This window comes from Papio anubis, chromosome 13, assembly GCF_008728515.1.
Source record: "Papio anubis isolate 15944 chromosome 13, Panubis1.0, whole genome shotgun sequence".
Taxonomy (NCBI): Eukaryota; Metazoa; Chordata; class Mammalia; order Primates; family Cercopithecidae; genus Papio; species Papio anubis.
The window spans coordinates 46,568,587-46,595,393 of record NC_044988.1 but is presented as its reverse complement, the minus strand read 5'-3'; the positions used below and the strand labels follow the sequence as shown (position 1 = coordinate 46,595,393).

The 26,807-nt window shown below is 35.8% G+C and overlaps 1 protein-coding gene across 2 annotated transcripts in view; it reads right to left on the bottom strand.

Moving 5' to 3' along the window:
• Positions 1-26,807, bottom strand: part of CNTLN (centlein) — a 361,398-nt gene that overhangs the window by 81,097 nt on the left and 253,494 nt on the right. Inside the window, exons 16-18 of one of the 2 annotated variants that reach the window (XM_031654268.1) lie at positions 17,439-17,619; positions 11,034-11,127; positions 10,723-10,946 (exon numbers count right to left, since the gene is read on the bottom strand). In XM_031654268.1, coding sequence (XP_031510128.1) covers positions 10,723-10,946; positions 11,034-11,127; positions 17,439-17,619 — 499 coding nt within the window. The remainder of the gene's footprint in view (positions 1-10,722; positions 10,947-11,033; positions 11,128-17,438; positions 17,620-26,807) is intronic. The other variant, XM_031654269.1, reaches the window with a different exon arrangement.

The following is a 26,807-nucleotide window of genomic DNA, read 5'->3' as shown; positions in this document are numbered from 1 at the left end:
AATTAACTTAGAAAAAAAAAGAAGATAGCCACTGAAAGTTCATGTGAGATTTATAGGCTATAATACATCCACTGTACTCTTTACTCATGAAATTTTAAATATTTTGTTCAATCTGTGATATCATATTTGATAGGAAATACAGTTAAAATTTTTAAAACTATCTAAAGATTGGCAGTCTGGAAGACAATATAACCTGAAAACCCTCTGTATCACATAGAAAATATACGATATCAAGTATTCTTTTTGAAGTATTGCTGAATAATCTAAAAAAAAAAAAAAGTGACTCAAGGGCTGGGATTATAGTCACCTATGGAGAGCAGCCAGCAGCAGAGCAGGGAGCATGTGACTGGATGTTTGGTAGCACCTGCTGCATGGAAATCACCAGGGCCAGCAACTTCAGGAATTGTGGGAGCAGGAGCTGAAACTTTGACCTTGGGCTTGGAGAGGCCAAATTTGAGAATCCTCTGGAGTGCTGCAACTCCAGTTCAAGGGTAGACTAAAAAATATTGCTAGGTTAGAAAGGTAATAAAGAAATACATCTCTGATTGGGACCAGGACAGAGTACAAAAATTTTCAGTTATCTCTACTGGTAATGCTTATGTCTGTGACTTTACCTCTTGTGGATTGAAATCTGAATTTTTCAGCGTAGGTCAGGAATCTTACTACCCTGAGAACTAATACAAATATTAAGTAGTGGTGGGTAGCAAAAGCAAACAGAAAACAGTCTGGATGAATGCTCCCCAAAGACAAGGTTCAAGGAATTATCACAGAGAAAAACACATCCACTAAAGCTGAGCTGCAAATCAAAATTGTAAACACATGTAGAAACATCCCATCCCGGCTGAGAGTAAGCAGAAAAAAAAAATAGGAAGATTGGAACCTCAAGAACATGTGACTTGAAAGAATATATAAGCTTGTTTAAAATGATTAAAGATATAAAAGAAGAAGTTAATGTCCAAGAAAAGAACAAGAGTTCATGAAAAAAAAATTCTAATCACTCAAATAAAATTATTACATATATAAAATGTATATATATTATATACATGTATACATGGATATAAATATAACATGACAAAAATTTTGAACTTTAGCTCTTTCAGATAACAATATGTAAGATGTAGGAAGAATATCAAAATAAGACAGAAACAGTAAATAGTTTTAGATTAATGGAGATTAGTCTACTTTTTATACTTTTAAAAATTCTATTTCTCACTACAATTTGGAAGTTATATAGTTTCTTTCTCTTTAAAACCAATGTGGAGGTAGCCCTAATCCCTGAGTCTTTGCACTCTGGGCCCATGATGGGAGTGGCAATATGGCAATACGTGAATTGCTTTTGGGGTCCTTCTCTTTTCTTGAAGGATTGTGCAGGTTTATAGTTAAATAGATCTATTGGCCCATCCTGAAAATCCAGGAAGTTTGACAGCTTTCCTTCATTGTCTATTTCTCCATTTCCCTTAGACCCAGCTGGTTGCTCCTGGCATAATCCAATCTCTGTTCCTGATTTCTGTTGAGAAGGATTAGGTCCCTGGTTCACATTCACACAAATCTCCTCATCAGATGATTATACAGCCACACTCTTAATGTTCTCTTCAAAACAACCTTTCTCATTATTTGCACTATCAGTAGGCTGAAAAATGTCCATATCTTCCAAGTTGTGGTATACTTATGCTTAACAATTTCTATTCAATTTATCTCTCTCCATTACATTTAACCAAGCAATCAGGAGAAATCAAGGCATTCCTGTAATGCTTGCTTAGAAATTTCAACCAATTTCATCACTCACAAGTTGTATCTTCTACAAAACACTAGAACACAATTCAGCCAATCCAAGGTTTTTTTAAAAACAAATATTTTATCATAAGGATTGCTTTTCCTCTAGTTTCCAGTGCGTGTTCCTCATTTCCATATGAGACCTCATTAGAATCACCCTTAACATACGTATTTCCAGTAAGCACCTCAAAAATCTTCTAGCTATTACCCAATTCCAAATCCACTTCCACATTTGATGTGTTACTGCAGCACCTCATTCTTGGCACCAAAATCTATATTAGTTTTCTCAGGCTGTCAAAACAAACCACCAGACTGGGTGGCTAAAAGAACAGAAATTTACTTTCTCACAGTTGTAGAGGGCTAGCCATCTAAGACCAGGGTGTCACCATAGTCAGGTTCTAGCGGCAGATCACTTCCTGGCTTGCAGATGCCAGGTGTCTTGTTGTGTCCTATTATGGAAGAGAGAGTGGAATCTGGTGTCTCTATTATTATTATTATTAGGACACTAATCACATGATGAGGGCCCACATGACCTCCTTTAAATCTAACTACTTCCCAAAGGCCCCGTCTCCCAACACCATCATACCAGGAGTTAGGGTTTCAACATATGAATTTTGGAGGAACACAATTCAGTCGGTAGCAATAATACAACTCTTGAAATCAATTTTGTTATTTAAACAAATACTGAGAGATAATCAATAAAATAACTCATCCATTCATATATAAATGAATGATAAAGATTATTCTGTTTTCTCTAGAGACATTATTTCAGGAGAGAGCTTTTTAGAACATATGCTATACAGAATGTATAACTCCACAAAAATTTCATGTGACGTCTGTCGTAGTTTGTTGTCTATTTCTATAACAGAATACCACAAACTAGCCAATTTGTAAGAATAGAGTTTTATTTAGCTCATGGTTTGGGAGGTTAGGAAGTCTAAGAGCATGGTTACAGCATCTGGTGAAGGCCTTATTGCCAGGTCATGAGATGGCAGAGTGCATTACTTGGTGAAAGAGCAAGAGTGTGCCAGTCAGCTCAGGTTTCTCTTGCTCCATTATAAAGCTACCAGTTCCATCATGGGGACCCTGCTGATGACCTTTTGTAATCCTAATTACCCTACCTCTAATCAACATAAGAATTTAGGGATTAAGTTTCCAACACATAAAACTTGGAGGACATATTCAAACCATAGCAAAATCTGTCAGTTGAAGTTTTATACATAGTTAGTGCCTAATATAAAACATTCAACAGACTTTCTAAAAAGTGTGCTATGGATAATGGCCACATTTTCTTTGATAATATGGATTCTGGTAGTTTGTCTCTGTGAGCTAATACTGTTTTAATCTTTAGGATGACACACATGTTACTAGAAAGAGGTATCCACAGCCAAAATACACTTAAGTAATATTATTGGAACAAAAAAGAGAGCATTTACATCTTATTAGCCTTAAAATTTGGGACTCATTTTCATATGTTTCAATTAAATTATGAGTAACACCTTTAAGTCAAAAATCTGATTATTCAAACTGGAAGAGTAAGTCAATATAGTCTGCCTTACCCTATTTCTATCCCTTGATGTGTACTTTTGCAATACAGATTTTAATATGTAAGGAGAAAAAATACATTGTTTTAATCAGAAGAACCCAGTTCTGGCACGATTCACTACCTGCTGACTAAAGAGTCCTTGGACCTCAAATAAACATCAGTGGTAGCCAGGCACTAGTTGCCACAGGTCTTGGGCAATAACCAATATGTTGCTAGCTTCAGGGGTGATCTAGCACAGCCTCAGCAGTGGTGGACATCGAAGCGACTGAGTCACTTCTCTCTTAACTCCAGGCAGCCCAACATGGAAGGAGAGACTCCTTTTGTTTGGGGCAAAGTGAAGGAAGAGAATGAGAGTCTCTGTCTGGCAATCCAGGGAATTCTCCTGGATCTTACCTAAGCCCACCAAGGCAGTACAAGTCTGCAAGAATCACAGTGTTACTGGGATTAGGGTATCCCCTAGTGGAGATGCGGCTGCAGTGACCCAAGACTTAGGTCACAACACTCAATTCCTTTGAATATCTAGAAAGCCTTCTCAAAAGGAAGAGTACAAAAAAGCCCAGAATCCAAAGATTAGGATAAATGCCTAACACTTTCATGCCCAGACACCAGCGAATATCCACAAGCATCGAAAACACTCGGGAAAACATGACCTCAATAAATGAACTAAATAAAGCACTCGTAGCTAATACCAGGGTGACAGAGAGATATGTGACCTTTCAGACAGAGAATTCAAAATTGCTGTTTTGGGGAAGCTCAATGAACCAAGAAAACACAGAAAAAAATCAGAATCCTATCAGAGATATTTAACAAAAAGATTGAAATAACTTTTAAAAACCAATCAGATATTTTGGAGCTGAACAATTCAACTGACAAACTGAAAAATGCATCAGAGTCTCTCAACAGCAGACTTGATCAAGGAGAAGAAAGAGTAGTGAGCTTAAGGATGGGCTATTTAAAACTACACAGGGGAGAATAAAAGAAAAAAAAGAATAAAACTTGCCTATAGGATCTAGAAAATAGCCCCCAAAAGAGCAAATGTAAGAGTTACTGCCTTAAAAAGAGGGACAGGGAGAAATCAGGATAGAAAGTTTACTCAAAGAAATAATAACAGAGAACTTTTCTAATCTAGAGAAAGATACTAATATTAGGTATCAGAAGGTCATAGATAACCTAGGTATCAGAGGGTCATAGAATTAAACCAAATAAGAGATTTAACCCAAAGAAGACTACCTCGAGGCATTTAATAATCAAAATCCCAAAGGTCAGGGATAAAGAAAGGATCCTAAGAGCAGAAAAAGAAAATAAATAACATATAAAAGAGCTCTAATACAGCAGACTTCTCAGTGGAAACCTTACAGGCCAGGAGAGAGTGACATGACATATTCAAAATGCTAAAGAAAAAACATTTATCCTACAGCAAAAATATCCTTAAAACACTAAGATGAAATAAAGACTTTTCCAGACAAACAAAAGCTGAGAATTTTGCCAACACTAGACCTGTCCTACAAGAAATGCTAAAGGGAGTTCTATAACTTGAAAGAAAACGATGTAGATAAGCAGTAAGAAATCATCTGAGGGTAAAAAAAAAAAAAAAACTCACTGGTAATAGTATGTACATACACAAATACAGAATAACAGAGTAATTGTGATGTGTAAACAAAAAAAGATATAAATAGAAACAACAAAAACTTTAAAAGTGGGGGATTGGATCAAGTTAAAATGGAGAGTGTATATTAGGTTTCTCTTTGCTTGTCTATTGTTTTTATAATCAGAGTTTAGTTGTCATCAGTTTAAAATAATCGGTTATAAAGCATTATTTGCAAACTTCATGGTAACCTGAAATCATAAAACCTACAACAGATATACACACACACCACGCATGAAATTAAAAACTACTACCAGAAAAATAACTTTTACACAAAGAAAAATAGGAAGGATGAAAGACAGAGAGGACCACAAAACAACCAGAAAATAAATAACAAAATGGCAGTAGCAAGTACTTGTCTATGAATAATAATACTGAATGCAAATGGACTAAACTCTCCAACCAAAAGATGCATAGTAGCTGAATGGATTAAAAAACAAGACCCAATGATACACTACCTACAAGAAACTCATTTCACCTATAAAGATGCACACACGACTGAAAATAAAGGGACGGAAAAAGATATTCCATGAAGTGGAAACCAAAAAAGAACATGAGTAGCTATACTTCTATCACATTTTTAAAATCTGAGACAAAAAATATAAAAAGAGAAAGAGAAGGTCATTATATATTGATAAAGGGGCTAATTTAGCAAGAGGATATAACAATTATAAATACCTATATATCCAGCGTCAGAGTACTCAGATATATAAAGCAAATACTGTTAGCACTAAAGAGAAAGTCAGACTTCAGTATGACAATACAATAATAGCTGGAGATCTCAATACCCTACCTTCAGCAATGGACAGATCATCCAGATAGAAAATCAACAAAGAAACATCAGACTTAATCTATATTATAAACCAAATGGACCTAATAGATATTTACAGAACACTTCATCAAACAGCTGCAGAATACACATTCTTCTCCCTAGCATATAGATGAGTCTCAAGAATACACCATATGTTAGGCCATAAAACAAATCTTAAAAATTTCAAAAAAGTTGAAATTGTATCAAGTGTTTTCTCTGATCACAAAGGAATTAAAGTAGAAATCAATAACAAGAGGAACTTTGGAAACTATAGAAACACATGGAAATTACACAGTATGTTCCTGAACGACAAGTGAAGAAATTAAGAAACAAGAAATTAAGAGGAAAATTTAATAATTTCTTGAAACAAATAATCGAAGCACAACATACCAAGACCTATGGAACACAACAAAAGCAATACTAAGAGGGAAGTTTATACCTAAAAGTGCTTACATCAAAAAAGAAGAAAAATTTCAGATAAACAACCTAATGATGCATCTTGAAGAACTAGAAAAGCTAGAGCAAACCAAACCCAAAATTAGTAGATGAAAAGAAATAGTAAAGATCAGAGCAGAAATAAATGAAATTAAAATGAGTAAAATATGAAAAAAATCAATAAAACAAAAAGTTGGTTTCTCAAAAAGTAAAACAAAATATACAAACCTTTAACCATACCAAGAAAAAGAGAAGACAAATAAAACCAGAGGTGAAAAAGCAGATATTACAACAGATACTGCATAAATTTAAAGCATTGTTAGTGGCTACTATCACCAACTATATGCCAATAAACTGGAAAATCTAGAACAAATAGACAAATTCCTAGACATATACAATCTACCAAGATTGAACCATGAAGAAATCCAAAACCTGAACAGACCAATAGCAAGTAACAAGAACGAAGCCCTAATAAAAAGTCTCCCAGTAAAGAAAAGTCCAGGACCCAATGGCTACACTTTGGGAGGCTAATGTGGGTGGATCACGTGAGGTCAGGAGATCGAGACCACCCCAGCCAACATGGTGAAATCTCGACTCTACTGAAAACACAAAAGTTAGCCAGGCATGGTGTTGCTTGCCTATAGTCCCTGCTACTTGGGAGGCTGAGCCAAAAAGAATTGCTTGAAACCGGGAGGTGGAGGTTGCAGTGAGCCGAGATTGTGCCACTGCACTCCAGCCTAGGTGACAGACTGAGACTCCGTCTCAAAAACAAACAAACAAACGAACAAAAACTATACTGCAATAAAAATAATGCTGTATATTATTTATCAATGTACATGTGTGTGCAGCAATTTTTTTAAATTATTGGAAAATTAGCATGAACACCTGAAAGTGTCTCCAGAGATGAGTAGAAGAGGATGGGGCTGTAGATAATGATTAAATAAAAATTTAGCTTTATTTATCACATTTTCTATCTTTAAAATATACAGTGGAAGGATATATGTTAATTTCTAAAGGGTATAAGGGTATTTCTTATATGTGCTTTCTATTTTTCTGTATCTCCTAACTTTGCAAAAATCCTTTATAGAAAACAAAGTTAATTTCTCATGTTTGAATGCCTAGTCTGAGAAAATATCATTCTTTTCCTACTTTTTGTCTAAATTAAATAGTGTATGACCTGCGAAACATAAATAAATCTATAAAATTAAACATTGTATGTGTATAACATTTTCCTCATATTAAAAGGGAGCTCTGAAGAATGGGGCTAGCATGTTTTTTACTCATATCTTTACTTGTGGCAACAGATATATATTTTGAACAAATGCAAAAGACTTATACTTAATTTTTCTTGAAAATAGCTGATGGCTATTTATATATTCCATCTATAGAATAATGCTTAGTATAGGGCTATAGTGCATTTCAAAATAGGTTTAAAATATTTTACTTTGATATTTACAGTACCTGCTTTTGGGAATCACAAATCTTTGTCATTTACCTAGTATACTATTTAGCTCATAGTTGTAAAATAGTATCTATATGTCATACATATCTTTAGAGTAGGCAAAATGTAAAAAAAAAAAAAAAAGAATACAGTTAAAGTGATGACAGCTCAATCTAAACATGTAAAAAATCTATAATCTTGGTTAAAATTTTCTTCCAAAACTTCAGCGGTTTGGCCTATACAGTTCATATTTCTTTTTCTAAGCTTTGTTGAGGAAATTCTATAATGGTTTAAAACACAATGCAATGAAACTGATAGGGAAAAAAATGCCAAAGAATACTTTGTGTTCCTCTTTTCAATCTCCTAACAAACAATGGTACTTTTAATTACATATGAAAAAGCTGAAAGTCTTTGAAAAGTTTTCCTGAATATAAAGTAATATTTTTAGTATGAAGCCTGCCCAAATATTGAAATCTATCTTAAATATTACTTATTAATGCACAATAAATTCAAGGCCTATAAGTTCAAAACCTATTGATGCCTGATTCAATACTTTGGAATAAAAAAAAATGTTGAGGGTTTTAAAATCACGAGAAACAGATACAAAATAATTAAATTAGAATATTTACCGAGCATACAGGAATTCCACCATAAATAGGCGGGAAAAGAAAGACTGAACTTAATCTGTTTTCCTAAGTTCCATTATTAAAAATATCACAGAAATCAACAGATGCTACCCAAATCCTCAAGTTGGTAACCTGAAAAATTTCTCAGTAGATGAGAATCTGGGATCTTGACATCTTCCATCCCAAGCTTTAGTTATTATGTGAGAGCCCACAAAGTCTATACCAATGTATTAACTAAAGATAATTTATCTGCATCTATGTAATACTTGGGGAGTTACTTTATCAGTAGAGAATTCTTAGTTACCACATCAGTTATTTCTCCCTATGTACAGAATATTCAAATTAAATCTAATTCTAGTTAATCACTCGTTACATTTATTTGAGTTCATAGCGATTTTTGAGATGGAAAATTTCTAAATTCTGATTCTTATTCTTTCCTGAAGTACTTTTTGAATATTAGATGTTCTTGGACCTTTCTATCATCTAAAGAAAATCTGTATTAAAAATAAAATTACATATAACAATGAAATATAAGTTATACCTATAACATAGTAGCAAAAGTAAGATATTTACCTTAGAATAGATAAGATTTGAAATAGCTAGAATTGAGAGTAGCTTCAGGGAGAAATTCATATTAAAGTAACTCATTTGATCATCTATAACATACTCTCTCTAAAATGCACATGAACCATATAGTAACTGAAGTGCTTTTTATTCCTCCTAATTTTCTCTTTACAAGTAGTTGAAATCTGTGCTAAAATGTGGATTTCTTACTTGATACTACCACGTATGGCATCTCAAAAATTATAAGAAAGGAAATTAAAATTGGTTGTGAAAAGGAAAAAAAAAAAGTATGTCTAACACAGATTTTTAGTTGAATCCCTAGTGTACTATTTTTATTTTTCTCATAGTGTATGTAATTTAAGAAAATCCCAAGAAGTAACTATACCACTACTTTTCAAACTCTCAACGAAGAAAATTCCTCTTCCAAGGAGAATAAGTAAAATGGTTTTTATAACAACTCTAACCTTTTATAATTTTCCTCTGACAATGTCAGAATTTACTCTTACGAAAAGCCTGTGGTCTAGTATATTATTTAAGAGAACACTGAAAAGTTCAATTGTTTTTTGTGTAATAGGATTGAACAATTAAAGCTGAGAATTTTTTCTTTCTTTTAAAAAATGTTCTTTCATGTCACTTTGCTATTTGCACAAAAAAAAAAAAAACCTTAGGAATACATATAGTTTATAATATCATGGTGAGATATAAAACAATGTCATTTAACTAGAGAAGAAAGAAAGGAAGAGTAGGAGAAAGGAAAAGGAAAGAGAAGAAAGAGAGGATATTAAAGAGAAGAAAAGAAAATACTAGCCAGTAAAATATATATGGGATGAAATCATTCTGGGAAACGTGGTTCCTATACAGTGGTTGTGGTATCAGTGACTGTGTCTAAATTGTAACCTGGAGCTCAGTCTCATCTGGTATCCCACTGCCACATTTCCAACGGCCAAGCCTGTAAAATCCAGAAACTTCTGGTGTAAGCTGGAATGCAGTTAAGGTTTGGGTACAAGGCTACTCTGGGAATAAAGTCAGAACACAATTCTTAACTGTCATAACACTAATCCTTCACCATTAAAATGTTTATATGGATTGTTTGAATCAAAGCACTAGATATTAGAATTAGAGAATTTAAGTGTAACTTAAAATTATGTGTGACAGTGATTTAAATACTGTTTTCTAATATAATGAAATATTTTTTTCTCTGCAAAATAATTTTCTAACAAATCATTCATTCCACAAGCAAATAACATAAAGAATGGAGACCTAAAGAACAAAAAATCTTTTCTTTTTCATTTGCTTTAAGTTCATCTCAAAGTGTAAGTTAAACTTATGCTTTAAGATTACCTTACCAGGAGTAAGGCATAATGTGACTATTTGCCTGAGTAAAAAGAACCATGCATAAGTTACTGGAATACATTAAAATAGATACTTATATTAAAATCTTCACATTTTATACTAGTATTTGCAAAGAGTAACTGATTAATATATTAGTTTAATAATGTAACTTATCATAAACACAAAGTTTCAAACATAGGGAAATGGGTAAGCTATATATATGTATGAAGCCTGCTTTTAAAAACTAAGATGTAACACAATACAAAACATGTAAAAATATTTCAAAGATGAGAAAAACTAAGTGGAACAGGAACGCTAGTAAAGTATCTTTTTGATTCAGAGTTCCCTCCCTCATCATTGTTATCCTTTAATATGAGCCTTATTAAAGAAGTCCAGTAATTAAACTAATTATATTAGTAAACAGTGCCTGGGATTTTTTAAAACTCATAGACCTGCCTAACACAAATATAAACTAAACAATACATGTAAAACAAAATATCCACTTTTACGATATAGTATACAATTATTCAATCTTAAAGTTCTCTTTACCTTTATTGTCTGCCTGCTTGTCTGAAATCGTTGATCAGATACTTGCTGTTGATGGAGGAGCTTTTCATTAACTTCTTTATATTCTTTAACAGACAATTCTGCTGTTTTCTTGGCATTCTGAAGTACGCTGTTTTGTTGTTGCAAGGATATAATCCGTTCTCGTAATAAAATAACATTGCTACTTGATTTCTGGGCAGTTATATTTTTGTATTTTTCTCTGTTGACTATATAAAAATAATATTGTTCATAGTATTTGAAAAATTAGATTTAATTTTTAAAAGACATATTGTTAATTGCATACACATTCTTACCTCTAGTAGGAACTGCTGTATGTGAACTCTTTTGCATCTTATAATTCTTCTTTTGAAAAGTTGGTTTTTTGGCATTCTTATCATGAAAATAGTCCTAAATTTGAAGGTTTCATAATAATTGTATTATTCTTCAATAACAAGATCAAGTGAACTAATAAAAATAACATTTCTTCACTTAAAAATACAATTGTTTATGCAGAATTTTTTTTTAAAGTCTGTGGGAGGCCAAGGCAGGAGGACTGCTTGAGGCCAGGAGTTTGAGACCAGCCTGGGCAACATAGCAAGACTGTCTCTCACAAAAAAATTTGAAAAAAAATTTTTTTTAACTCTAGATGATAAAATTCTATAACTGATACCAAGAATTTACAAATATACTTACATACACTGAACTTAAACTAGCAGGCAGAAGATACAGATACAAAATCAACTCCAAAGAAGTAGAAATTTAATCTAGGGACAGCTTAAAAACTTAGGAGTAAATATGATAACATAACAAAAGTAAAATATGAATAATTGATAACTTATTCTCTGAAAATATAGGCCCTTTTCTCAAATACTCTATTATATGCTGACAAATGAAGCTAATAGCCTTCTGACAAATAAAGCCAAAAATAAGGCTGACAATAATAAATAACTTCCTGAAGCTGTATGTTTTCTTCATGGCACTCTAATACACGGAGGCTGAACAAAATGAAGCCTTTGTTGACTTTTGTTTTAAAATGTTTCACCAATTTAAAAATGTATATATTAGTAGTAAAACATGTGGTCTTAAGATTTTTTTTTTTTTTTTTTTTTTTAAACAGAGTCTGGCTTTGTCACTCAGGCTGGAGTGCAGTGGCACAATTTCAGTTCACCGCAACCTCCGCCTCCTGGGTTCAAGCGATTCTCATGCCTCAGCCTCTCAAGTACCTGGGACTACAGGTGCACACCACCACCCCCAGCTAATTTTTGTATTTTTAGTAGATATGTGGTTTCACAATGCCATCCAGGCTGGTTTCAAACTCCCGGCGTCCAGTGACCCACTTGCCTCGTCCTCCCAAAGTGTTGGGATTATGGGCGTGAGCCACAGTGCCCAGCCTTGTTTAAGAATTTATTGGCTGGGAAACAGAGATATATTCAATCTAGAAAATTATTTCTTATTTGAAAAAGAACTTTTTAAAAGATCCCAATCCAGCAACAAATCACCTGAAAGTCATGAAACCGATTAACACATACACCAGAAGTCTATATCTAAAATAAGGTTTTCTTTTAAACTGATTAGTTTCAGAAATTATAAAATCCTAACAATGTTTCATTTCTCAAAATATTTTTGAAATGCTTCATTTAAACTTATCTTCAGAACCGGCATATAAATTTTTAATTGCTTATTAAGATTCAATTAGTATTTAAGTATCAGCCATGCACTGAGCACTGTTAAAAAAAAAAAAATCCAAAATACAACTACCAATTGAATTACTAATATCAGTCACCAGATTTGGTATCCAATTAATAGTAGCTAAAATTAAATTACAAAGAAGTGGGCTTCTGTTTCCAGTACTATTACTGAACACAAACTCAAGAAAACTCTCATACTATGAAACAAACACACCTACAGTGTATTTCTAAAATGTCAAAAAATATAAGGGAAATTGTCAGAGGCCAAAAATGAAGTGAAAGCAGAAATTCAGAGACCATAAAAAAGTGACCAACAATGTAGCCAGCAACATGTAGAACAACCAACAATCCCTTGTGATCTCGAAATTCCACTTAAATAGCAACACAGAATGCAGAAGGCAAGAAAGAAAGCCTAGTTCCCAATCCAAGATGAGAAATTTGAGGTCAGAAAGCTATGGTATTGTATACGTCAATAGTTAGCTCCTTTCTATTGCTGAGAAGTTTCCTGTGTTACAGATGTACCACAGTTTGTTTAGCTGTTCAGCTACTGAAGAGAATTTTGGTGGTTCCCAGTTTTCAGCTACTACAAATAAAGGGGCTTTGATCATTCATGTACAAGTTTTTTTGGTAAACATATATTTTCATGTCTGTGGGATGTGTCTAAGGGTGTGATAGCTGGGTTGTATGGTAAATTTAGTTTTTTAAGAAACTGACAAACTTTTTCAGAGTGCTGTATTGTAGAATTTTATATTCACATGAACAATATATGAGAGATCCAGTTTCCCTGTCCCCTTGGTCAGCACTTGCTATTTTCACTAATTTTTACTTTAGCTGTTCCCTAATAGGGATGTTGAAAATCTTTACATGTGCTTATTTGCCATCCATATATCCTTTTTTGGTAAAATGTTTGCTCCTGTCTTTTGCCTATTTTGTAACTGGATTGTTTAATTTCTTCCTGTTGAGTTTTCAGCGTGCTTTATATATTCAAGCTATAAGACTTTTGTCAGACACATGGTTTTTAAATATTCATCTCGCTCTATGGCTTGTCTTTTCATCTTCTATGTAGTGTCTTTTGAAGAGCAAAAGTTCTTAATTTTAATGAAGCCGAATGTACTGACATTTTCTTTTATGGATCGTGCTTTTGGTATCATGTCTAAAAACTCTTCACTCAGCTCTAAGACTTGAAGATTTTCTCTTACATTTCTTTCTGAAAGTTTTATGATTTAATATTCTACATTTATATGTGATCCACCTCAAATTAACTTTTGCATAAAGTGTAAAGTGTAGGTATAGGTTCCTTTATTTTTTGCACAGAAATATCCAATTGTTCCAGCGCCATTTTTGGAAAACATTATCCTTCCTTTGCACCTTTGTCAAAAATCAGTTGTTCATACTTGTGTGGATCCATTTCAAGATTCTCTGTTCCATTATGTGAATAATAATGGTGGGTGTATGGTGCCATCAGTCTTGACATCAGAATCAATTTTGGGTGATAAAGATTAATGCCACTACCTGTGGGGCAAATATAGTTATTTAATTTTTCAGTCCTAAAATTTAGATTTGGGTATTTTTATATCTTCTACCTATTTGCTGAGACTTTCTAATTCTTTATTGGGATATTCTATTGCTTTTTGTTTTAGGCCTATTTTGTTTTGTTTAGGCCTGTCCATAATTGCTTGTTGAAGCATTTTGATGGCAGCAACTTTAATATACTTGTCACATGCAGATGCCTCCTAACATACAATGGGTATCCATTATTACATCCTGATAAACTCATTAAGTTGAAAACATCATAAATCAAAAATGCATTTAATACATCTAACCTAGCAAACATCATAGCTTAGCCTAGCCTACTCAGAACACTCACATTAGCCTATACCTGGGCAAAATCATCTAACACAAAGCTTATTTTATAATAAAGTATTGAATATGTCATGTAATTTATTTATTGAATATTGTCCTGAAAGTGATAAAAAGAACCGTTGTACGGGTACTCAATGTACTGTTTCTACTGAACATGTATCAATTTCACACCAACATAAAGTAGAAAAGTTTTAACTCAAACCATTGTAGTGAGTTGGGGACTGTGTGTAACTCCGACATCTGTCATCCTGCTGTTGGCTTCTGTTGATTGTCTTTTCTTGTTATAGTTAAGGTTTTCCTGGATCTTGGTATAAGGTGTGATTTTCAACTGTATCCTGGACGTTTTGGCTATTATATTTCAAGGTTCTGTATCTTACTTGAATCTTATTTGAAAAGGCCTCATCTGACACCACACTGATGGGGCAAGGAGCACACCATCTAATTACTGCCAGTTGGAAGTGGCAGTCTTAGTTGACAAACTGGTTGGGGAGGGCCACCTCATTACTGCTTGGTGGAGGCAGAACTTCAGGCTACCCAATAGGCATCTGCTGATACCATCATGGCTGGAAAATGGAGGGGGACCTCGTTAATGTTCCCCACTAGGCTTCCACTGACATCATGGGGAGGGGGTTGGGGCTTGTTAGGTGTGAGTGGTAATTAAATTCCCCATCTCTGCACTTGGCCTCTGAAATTATCTTGCTCAGAAGCGAAAGGCATTTCATGCTGAATGGAGATGGATATCCAGGTTCCCTATGTGATATCCAGTGACATGGAAAGGAGGGAGCCAGCGGTTCTTAACCTTTTTGGCACCAAAAATCAGTTTTGTGGAAAAACATTTTTGCATGGATGGGGGGTGGAGGGGGTTGGGGAGGTGGAGATGGTTTCGGGATGAAATTGTTCTACCTCAGATCATCAGGCATTAGATTATCACAAGGAGCAGCAACCTAGATCCCTTGCATGCACAGATTACAATAGGGTTCATGCTCATGTGAGAGTCTAATGCCTCCGCTGATCTAACGGGAGGCAGAGCTCAGGCCGTAACAATGGCTCACCCACCTCTCACCTTCTGCTGTGTGAGTCATTTCCTAGCAGGCCACAACAGGTACCAGTCTGCAGCCCAGGGGTTGGGGATCCCAGGAGGAGGTCATTATCACTAGCTCCACACTTGGTCTTCTCTGGCATCACTCTGATAGGAGGAGGAGAGGTGAAGAGTATCTACTTATTGCCAGGTAAGAGTGGGAATCTAAATTCCCATTAGGTCTTTACAGATGGGGCTGGAAACAGGGTTGCAATTTTTTCTGTGGTGTTTGCCTGGAGTAGGACACTTAACTGTGTAAGCTTCTCTGTCTTGCTAGGCTGGCCTTTTCCAGGTGACTTGGCTAAAAGAAGGGTTTTATCCGGGGCATGTATTGTCTGACCTACTGGGGTTTCTAGGTTGGGGATTTCAAGTATCCAGGCCAGGACACATGAAGCAAAATGAAAACCCAGAGAACTCACCACCATGTTGTTCCTTGAGTGATGAGGTACCTAGCTGGTCTGCTGCCTTCTCTCCACCTTTCAGCATCTTCTTCTTGTTTTATATTAATTTTGGTTAATAGAGTCACTATCAAAATCTCAAAAAAAGTTTTTGTAGAACTTAAGCTGATTTTAAATTCATTTTGAAGAGTAAAGGACCAAGAAGAGACTCTTGATGAACAAGAAGGTAGGAAACTTGTTCAACAAGCAATCAAGACTACTAAAATGAAACTAAGACAGCATGATACTGACACATTTACTGAAGGAATAGAAGAAAAAGCCTAGATAAATATCCCTATGTTTATGTACATTTGATTTACAATAAAGGTGGCACCTTTGAAAAAAGCAAGGAAAAAGTTCATGACAAACATTGGGGAAAAATTGGTAAAATTAATCCCTATCTTACATCACATGAAAAAAATCAACACTAGACATTGATGTGAAAATCAAAACAGAAAAATATAGGAAAAGATAACATGAAAGGTCATATAGGATATATCTATGTTACAGTAAGCAATGCATTATACAGAACACAAAATGTGCTATTCATAAACAAAAAATTAGTAAGTTTGGCCACTTTAGAATTGAGATGCTATATTCTTCAGAAGACTCCAGAAAGAAGAGTAAAAAGGCACACCATGGAGTAGGAAAAGATATCTACAATACATAACTAACAAAAGGCTATATATAGCATACACAAAAATTTCTAAGCCAGTAAGAAAAATACAGATAACTGATTTGGAAAATGGGCAGAGACTTGAAGACGCAATTTACTAAAGAATTCCAAATGGCCAATAACCATGAGAAAGTACTGAACATCGTATTAGTAATCACAGAAACTTAAACTCACAACGATATACCTCAACATACACAAAAAAGTAGCTGAAATGAGAAAGATTAACCTATCAAGTGTCAATGAAGAGCAGCAAAAATTTCTATAAAATCTATTTATCAATCAATCAGCAGGCATTCAGCATATATTCTTGGTCTGTACTTCATTCTGGTAGTAACTAAAGAAGACCTTTCCTCCAAAGTGCTGGCAAGAGCTCAAAAAATAAATGTTTTTGAATTATGTTTTAAAAGAATCTTATAGGTTAATTCAAAGACAACCTAATTTTTATAACAAAATAAAAATGAACTTTCCTTAATTTTTCACTGATTTATGCTAAATAGGTAAACATTTGGTGTCATGTTGTATCAGTAGTAGGAATTACTGAAAAAGTTGTATTAGAACTTCAATTTTTCAAAATTTAAAATACATTGAGAAGTTAGCTAAAATAAGTAATTTAAAGATTTAATCAGACTAAATGACTTTATCATTGCAAAGACTAATATACAAAAAGAAGTTTCCTCACTTGGAATATTTCAATATACCTGAAAACAATAATGAGCTTATTAACCACTTTTTTGCTGAGATATAAATATCTTAAGAATTATAATAATAGTATTTATTTTCATTTTTGTCTATGAAAAAGCTAACAAACAAGTACCTGAAAATTATTTAAAAGTGAATATTTTCACTGTATACTTCAAAGAAGATTTAACTTTTAAGAATTCAAATTAAATCAATAGTAACTTTTATTTACTTAAGTTATAAAGCATAAGATAAAATTTAAAACATAGCATACAATTAAGCAAAATTGTGTCATTTACCGTTGGGGTCTTGCCATCTATATTTAAATATGTCTGTACTATTTCTTTTCCTTTTGTTTGGCTGTCTTCTGTTGGATCACTTTCTTTCTGGTCTTTTCCATCTTCTGTAGGACTTATTTTCTGGGATGTTTCTACAATAATTGTTCCCAAAGTTTGAGAGGTCTGTGCTTCAGAATCACTGCTTTTCAGAAAAAAGTAGGGACATAAAACCCAAGAATAAAAGTTGTTACATGTGCTTGTCTTAAGTTCAAGACCAAATAATATTTTAGGATAGACTGTATATAAAGCTGCAAGTTTAATGTGGGCATTTACTGGTTCTCAATGTAAAAGGGAAAATCAGTCTAAATATATTGTGCAAAATTAAAGAATTCCATCAAGAAAACAGATTATCTAATTTCAAATCCCTACCAACATCATTTCTATAGTACTTCTACCAAGTGTTAACTCAGGAAGCATTTGCTATAACACTTCCAAGGTTGGAGCATGCATTACTTTCCCAACATGGCCAGAAAAGTTTAATATTTCTAACAAAGTTTTTCCTTCACCTGAAACAAAATTTGACTCGCTGAAGCTTTCACCCACTGATTCTAGTTCCATCCCTTATGGCTATTTATCATTCAATAAAATACTTCTTAAGCACCAACTATGGGCCCAGGCACTTTTTTTTTTTTTTAAAGACAGAATCTCGCTGTGTCACCCAGGCTGGAGTGCAGTGGCGTGATTTCAGCTCACTGCAACCTCGGCCTCCTGGGTTCACGCCATTCTCCAGCCACGGCCTCCCCAGTAGCTGGAATTACAGGCGCCCGCCACCACGCCGGGCTAATTTTTTAGTAGAGACGGGGTTTCACTGTGCTAGCCAGGATGCTCTCAATCTCCTGACCTCGTGATCCGCCCACTTCAGCTTCCCAAAGTGCTGGGATTACAGGCGTGAGCCACTGCACCCAGCCAGGCCCAGGCAATTTTGTTGGCATAAAGGCTAAGGTAGTAGTGAACAAAGTAGAAAAAAAATCCCTTCCCTCATGTAACCTTTATCCTGGTAAGGGTAGAGGGACAGGAAACAAGAATAAGGAGTAAAATACATAGTATGTTAATAGTGATGTGTTAAAGAGAAAAAAATAAACAAAAATCTACAAGGGTAGGAGACAGGAAGTGTTGAGATTGTGTGGAACATATAAGTAAGTCCCTTTCCCGCATAGATGAGCTTTTAACTATTTAGACATTGTTATATGCTGCTTGAGATACCATGAAGAATAACATCCCTAGCTTGTTCAAATGTTCCTAACATATATATTTTTGAGATGCCTTATCTCCCTGGTCAATCTTTTTTTTTTTTTTTTTTTTTTTGAGATAGAGTCTCACTCTGTTGTACCCAGGCTGGAGTGCAGTGGCACGATCTTGGCTCACTGCAACCTCCGCCTCCCGGGTTCAAGCGATTCTCCTGCCTCAGCCTCCCGAGTAGCTGGGATTATAGGTACCCGCCACCATGTCCGGCTAATTTTTTGTATCTTTAGTAGAGATGGGGTTTCACCGTGTTGGTCAGGCTGGTCTCGAACTCCTGATCTCAGGTAATCCACCTGCCTCAGCCTCCCAAAGTGCTGGAATTATAGGCATGAGCCACCACGCCTGGCCTCCCTGGTCACCCTTGAACGTGTTTCAGCTCATCATGATGGAGCATCATGTCCAGAATTCAGTTTCATATTCCTGGGACACTATGAGAGATACTGAGTAACACTCTTGGTAGATGCAGACTAAAAGTGTGTAAGCTTCTTTAGCATGTACATCATGCTACAGACTCAACTAAGATTTAACAAAACCACCTAAAGTATTTCAAATAAGATTTAACAAAATCACCCAGACAACTATCAAAGCCACATATTTCTCCCATCGTACAGTGCAACTGGTATTTTACAGCCAAGTAAACTATCCTGTAGGTATTTGTGTAAATATATTCCCGGTCTATTGAGATCTTTGGGGATTTTGATTCTATTGTGTAACATATTTTACATCCCTTTCAACATCATGTTAATCACAATTTGATAAACATGCTTCAATGGAATTTAGATGTTCTGTATTTAGTGTAATTCTATTTTAAAAGGTTATTGGTTAGTCTGATAAGAATTTCCCTTGAAGAACCGATACTGGCTTTGAGAAATCACTATTTCTTTTAAGAAATATTCATAAAGTATTCTTTGATAATGTCCTAGAACCTTATTTAGGATTTATTTCAAAAACATCAACTGTAGAATTATCCTTGTGTTTTTAATATCACAACTACACTTTTCTGTTTTCCATATTCTCATACCACTTGGGTTCTCCTTCAAAATACCAATAGCAATTGATCAAATCTACAAGTTATTTCAATATCCTAGAATTCATTATTTCTGAATCAGAATACTATAATTTGCTTATGTTCTACTATAATTGTTTACCTCTTTTTGTGTTCTATTCCTCTTTTTTGTTTGGCCAAAACTTAGCAGAAATTCAATATGTAATGCCCAAAATGGTATGAAAGGTGTCATAAAAAGCAGTATATTTCATAATAAGACACTCTCAAAACAAACTATTTAGATTTGATTGGAGAGCCCTTGTTGGGGGGTAGGCAGGGGCAGCAGCAGGGAGGCGTGTCTCTTAGTGATGGGGCAGAGTGCTTCCTTCTCTTTATAATTCTTTATTCATTCATTATTCAAAAAAACATTTATTGAATGGCTACTATACCCTATGCATGTGAAAGAATTGATGAACAAATTCTACAAATAAGTTTCCAGTCTATCCACGAAGAAAACAATAAGCACAATAAATCTGAAATATGATATAGTATGTTATAAATTATTAAGTGCGACTGGGGAAAAAATGAGCAAGAGGAAGGAATCCAAATTATGGGAGGTAAAATGGCAGCAGGGTGAAATCTGAAATAGATTGATCATTAGTAATACTGAAGCAAAAACTTAGAGGAGAGGGAGTTGGTTGTTTTAGATATATGGCTAAATACATTCCAGGCAGAAGACACCATCAAACTCAAATCCCTAAGGTAGAAGTTCCTGCTTTCAGGGAGCAACAATCAGCCCACTGTGGGTAGAACACAGTAAATGTGGACTAAAGACAAGGTTGAAAGCAGAGAGGGTGGTTAGGAAAGTTCTTTTCATATTCCAGGCAACTGATGATAGATAAAAGAGTGATGACAACCAAACTGATAAGAAATGGTCAACTTCTGGATATTTTTCTAAAGAAATCCACCAAGATTTCCTGATAGAGTAGATGTAATGACTGACAGAAAGACCGGAATCAAAGATGGTATCAAGCTTTTGGTCAGTGCAACTGTAAAGATAGAATTATCATTAGTGAGAAAGAGGAAGACAGCAGATGAAATAGGCTTGGTGGGATAAAGCCCAGGAGTTTGTATGAGGCTATTTGATATCCAAGTATGATGGTAAGTTGACAGTTAACTTCACATGTCTAAAATTCAGAGCCTGACCAACATGGAGAAATCCCATCTCTACTAAAAATACAAAATTAGCCGGGCATGGTGGCGCATGCCTGTAATCCCAGCTACTCTGGAGAATCGCTTGAACCCAGGGGGCAGAGGCTGCAGTGAGCTGAGATTGCAACATTGCACTCCAGCCAGGGCAACAAGAGCAAAACTCCATTTCAAAACATAAAAATAGTAATAATAAGATAAAATTCAGAAGTGAGGTCTAGAATGGATACATACATTTTGGGGTGCCTGGAATATAGGTGGTAACAATGATGTTAATAAATACTATGATATCACAAAACAATGAGTGTAGGTTTTAACGTGTCCTCCAAAGTTCACATCTTGGAAACATAATCCTCAACGCAACAGTGTTGGGAGGTGGAATCTAATAAGAGGTGATTAGATCATAAGGCCTCATGAATGATTTAATGTTATCATGGGAGTGAGTTTGTTATAAGAATAGGCTTGTTATAAAAGCAAATTTGGTCCCCTCTTGCTCTATCAGGCTCCTTGTCCTTCCACGTTCAGCCATGATAACACAGCTAGAAGACCCTCATCAAATGTGGTGCTCTCAACCTTGGACTTCTCAGCTTCCGGAACTGTAAGAAATAAATTTCCTTTCATTATAAGTTGCCCAGTCTGTGGTATTTTTTTTGTGTTGTTACAGCAACACAAAATGTCCAATGACTGAAGACAATATGAGGGAATGAGGGGGAATGCCACAAAACTAACAAATGACACTGAGGTTAAATATCAGTAAGAAGAAGAAAATAAAGAGTATGGTATGGCAAACTATAATAACAAGAGGTATAAATCAACTGTGTCAAATGCTGCTGAGAAGTCAAGTAAGGTGGGGACTGAGAATCCACCTTTGAATTTGGCAAAGTGGTAGTGACCCTCAAAATAATTGTTTTAGGCTGGGCGCAGTGGCTTGCGCCTGTAATCCCAGCACTTTGGGAGGCCGAGGTGGGCAGACTGCGTGAGGTCAGGAGTTCAAGACCAGCCTGGCTAACATGGTTAAACCCTATTTCTACTAAAAATACAAAAATTAGCTGGGGGTGGTGGCGCAAACCTGTAGTCCCAGCTACTCGGGAGGCTGAGGTAGGAGAATCATTTGAGCCCAGGAGGCAGAGGCTGCAGTGAGCCAAGGTCACACCACTGTACTCCAGCCTGGGAGACAGAGCAAGACTGTCTCCAAAAAAAAAAAAAATTTGTTTCAGAGGGATGATGAAGGGATGAATGGAATTTGAAACAAGGATTGTATACAACTTTTTAAAATTTCACTGTCAAGGACAGCAAATACAGAGGACTACTAGGTAAAGGGGAACTAACAGGTATATAATGAATTCTCTGGTTTCCAAACATGGTCCTCCTAATTTTACCTCAATAATTGGGATAATTGCTCTGGCTAATACCATAGCTCCTTTTGACAGTTTTTATTTCAGTATGGAGAATCCAAAATGGCCAGGGTACAATCTCAGCTTCTACCTCTATAGACCATAATTGTGTTCCCTCAGAGAACTTTCCTATCTTGGGCATCAGGACTCTCAAATCCCCTAGCCCAAGGTCATACTAATGAGAAGCAAAAATTCCTCCAGTGGGTTATTTGGTTAAATAATTACAGAGGCCACTCCAACGTAAATACTTTATTCCTGGAACTATGCATTCTTGGAGATAAAATAATAAACTGTCAGTTTAAGGCATATATCCTAACTTCAATATTGTCTACTAGCTGGTGCCATAATGGAGCCTACTGATCATCTACTGTCCTATACAGCCAGTTGCCTTTGAATAATGAAAAATATGGTAATACCAGTGAATTCGAAGACACAGAGCATTGTCATACATCCCTTGCCATAAAATGTGTCTTTTAGCTGGGCTTGGTGGCTCATACCTGTAATTCCAGCACTTTGCAAGGCCAAGGCGGGTGAATCACCTGAGGTCAGGAGTTTATGACCAGTCTGGCCAAAATAGTGAAACCCCATCTCTATTAAAAATACAAAAATCAGCCGGGTGTGGTGGCATACACCTCTAGTCCCAGCAACTTGGGAGGCTGAAGCACAAGAATCGCTTGAACCCGGGAAGCAGAGGTTGCAGTGAGCCAAGATCACACCACTGCACTCCAGTCTGGGCAACAGAGCGAGACTCTGTCTTAAACTGAAAAGAAAATGTGTCTTTCAGTCTGTTTCTCTCGGAAAACCATGACGAGGCCACCTCCCTACCTCCCAGTCCTACCCACAAGGTTGAGATCAAGGTTGAGCAAATGCATCCAAGGAGGCAATTTTCTACAATATCATAGGGATATATAAGTCATTTTGTAAATCTAAGAATGGTGATATTGGTAAAAATACAATAGACAAATCCATACCTAAAATATTTGAACTATTGTAAAAAAGAAATTGATGCCTCCTCCATGATGGAAGAGGCCTACTGTAATCAACCTGACACTAAGAGACTAGTTGGTTTCCTCAGGAGAATGAAGCTTTGTTTGGGATTTTGAACTGGCCTCTTCTGTCAACAGGCTGATTCAACAGTGCCAGTAGCCCAGTTGCCAGATAAGTTTTGGTGAAGGAAAGTCAATTTTGTTCAAAAGTTTGGAAGGAAAAATTGGAAAATTAGTGGCAGGACACCTGTGTGGTGTAGAAGCTATACCTGTTGCCATAGCCACTTTGTTCATGAGCCCATTAAGCAAGCCCTCAGATAGCTGTGAAATAGGCAAGATCCATACCATGGGTCATTTTGTTCACAGAATGGGCTTTGTGTGTATCTCTTCCAAAAGGTCCATCCGCCGACCTCCCCCTTCACCTCCGTGCCACCAATCTTCTGCCAACCTCCCCACAGACCTCCCTGCCACCAATCTTCCAACTTTTCTTTCCAAGTTTTTGATATACTGAAAAATGCCTCCTTTGATGCACTCCCTCAACATTGATCTCAACCTTCACTACTTTCTTTGGAGTGGGAGTGGGAGGTAGAGAGGTGGATTAGTCAGTGATTTTCTGGAGAAACAGAACCAACAGGATGTATGCATGTATGTATGTATTTTTAGGAATTGGTTCACATGATTGTGGAGGCTGGGAAGTCCAAATCTACAGTATGGTCCAGTAGGCTAGAAACTCAGGAGAACTAATGGTATAGCTTCAGTCCAAATGCCAGCAGGTGGAAACCCAGGAAAGTAAATTTTCTAATTCTAGTGTGAAGTCTGGCAGGCTAGAGACCCAAGAGAACTGATGGTGCAGGTTAAATCTGAAGGCAGTTTTCTGGAGAATTCCCTCTTGCTCACAGAGGCCATTCTTTGTATTATATTCAGGCCTTCAATAGACTAAATGAGGTTCATCTCCATTCTGGAGGACAATGTGCTTTATCCGAAGCTCACTGATTTAAATGTTAACCTCATCCAAAAACACATAACAAGTTGACACATAAAATTAACCAACAGAGGGGGCTACTGTCCCTATAACTCAGTTTATTTTCACAGTGTCATCCTCTCCAGGTGGGACTTAGTTCATCAGGGAAGTTCTGGTCTTGTGGTATATACAGATCATAGAAGAACTACATTTTTCTTTTCTCAGGACACCAATTTTCTCTCTCTTGATACGATGCAAGTCATACAGCTGCTGATGGCTGTCCCGACCTGTTGGGTTTGTCATCAATTCTATTATAGATGCTATCCTTGAGATTTTGGCTATGCCTTCCTATTTGTTTTGTTTATTTTGATGGGGGATTTGTGGAAATAAAATATCCACCACTGCCGCAGCCTCTTCCCAGTAGTACTAGCTTTTTAAATAGAAAACAGCTGTCAACAGAAATCGCATAGCCTTAGGTGTCTACATGTGGTTCTTGTCATGCTTGTCAGGGATTCCATATACCATGTCTGTCTGCTACAAACATATTCATAATCTTTGGTTCACTGAGTCATCTCCTCAAACCATTAATATTTCCTGTCCATAGCACTGCCCATTTTCTATTGATATGTCTTTTTATATGACAATTTGTAAGTGATCTTAAAATCTTCTGGATATTAGTCCTTTACCTTCTTTATGTGTTGTAAATACCTTTTCCTGGTTAGTCATTTGACTTTTAACTCTTTTTATATATCTGTTATTATACAGATGTTTAAAGTTCTATTAACATTTTTTCATATCTGGCTCTGTATTTTCATCTCTTGCTTAAGCATACTTCCTAGAGATGCTCCAAAGTTATAAACAAAGTAATCTTGTAATTTCTTGTAATACTTTAAAAATTTTCATTGTTTCATTAAACCTCGAATCTAGGCCAAGCACGGTGGCTTGCACCTGTAATCCAAATACTTTCTAAGGTCAAGGCAGGAGGATCACTTGAGACCAGAAGTTCAAAACTAGCCTGGGCAATGTAGCAAGACCTCATCTCTACAAAAAATTTGAAAAATTAGCCAGGCATGGTAGCACATGCCTGTAGTCTCAGCTCCTAAGGAGACTGAGGTAGAAGGTAGCTTGAGCCCAGGAAGTCGAGGATGCAGTGAGCCATGATTGTGCCACAGCACTCCAGCCTGGGAAACAGAGCATGACTCCATGTCATTAAAAAAAAAAAAAAAATCTCTATATGGATTTTGCTTTAATGTACCATACTATATTAGGTAGTCAGACAATGCATATTGTTTAATGATTCAAGAAATGTATTTGTTCACTTCTTCTTCACAGTCTGCTATGTATATAGTCTAGTCCTCCATCAAAAACTTAACAACATGAAAGGAACTCCACTACTTTATCCTAAGATGCAGTGTCAAGAGACTAACAATATGCAAAGTTCTATGGAATCTAGATCTACAGTAACCTAGGAATCAAATGCTACGAACCTAAAGCAAGATTGCTATTTTGAGAAAGTATAGACAAACCTATTTTTGATCAATGTAGTGGAGAACACAGCAGAATCAGGACTTCGATGAGGACCAAATGAATGTACAGGTCATTAAAAAATAGCAGTATAAAAATTTCCAAGATTAAAAATCTTTGCAATCATAAAACTAATAGTTCTACTAACTCCATGGAAAAAAATCTGGGTACAATTAAAATCAGCTTGAAAGACAGATAATTTTAGTTGAAACAAGTTTATGAAGAGATGTTCATGGAACCTTTGTGTGTGGAATCTATAAACAGGAACAAAATGCAGGCCTAAAAAAGACCTGTATTCACAATTTGAAAAATAATTCTTTGTTCAATGTGAGACTATACTGTTTGATTGCAGAATTTTTCATATTCTTAACCACAATTGGAAATGAATGAATTAACATATACATTTCGCATATACATACAAATATCCTGAGGATGGGGTAAGGGGTGTTTCAGATAGCCAAAGAAAATGATTCCTTGTAATAATAATAAACATACAGTACTGAACATGTTTTAGGTGCTATTTTAATGTTGTATCCTATTTCTTTCTCACAACGTATCTATGAATATGATCCTATCACTATGCCTATTTTATGGATAATGAAATTGAGGCATAGACAGGTCAAATAGCATGCCTATGGTCACACAGCTAGAGGATGAGAGGATTTGAACAAAAGCAGTTTGGTAACAGATCCCATGTTCCTAATCCCTAGGATATACTCTAAATAATGGTAGAGTTGGCCGGGCACAGTGGCTCACGCCTGTAATCCCAGCATTTTGGGAGGCCAAGGCAGGCAGATCACGAGGTCAGGAGTTCAAGACCAGCCTGGCCAACATGGTGAAACCTCATCTCTACTGAAGATACAAAAAATTAGCCAGGCATTGTGGTGCGCACTTGTAATACCAGCTACTCGGGAGGCTGAGGCAGGAGAATTGCTTGAACCCGGGAGGTGGAGATTGCAGTGAGCTGAGACTGAGCCATTGCACTCCAGCCTGGGTGATGGGGCAAGACTCTACCTCTAAATAAATAAA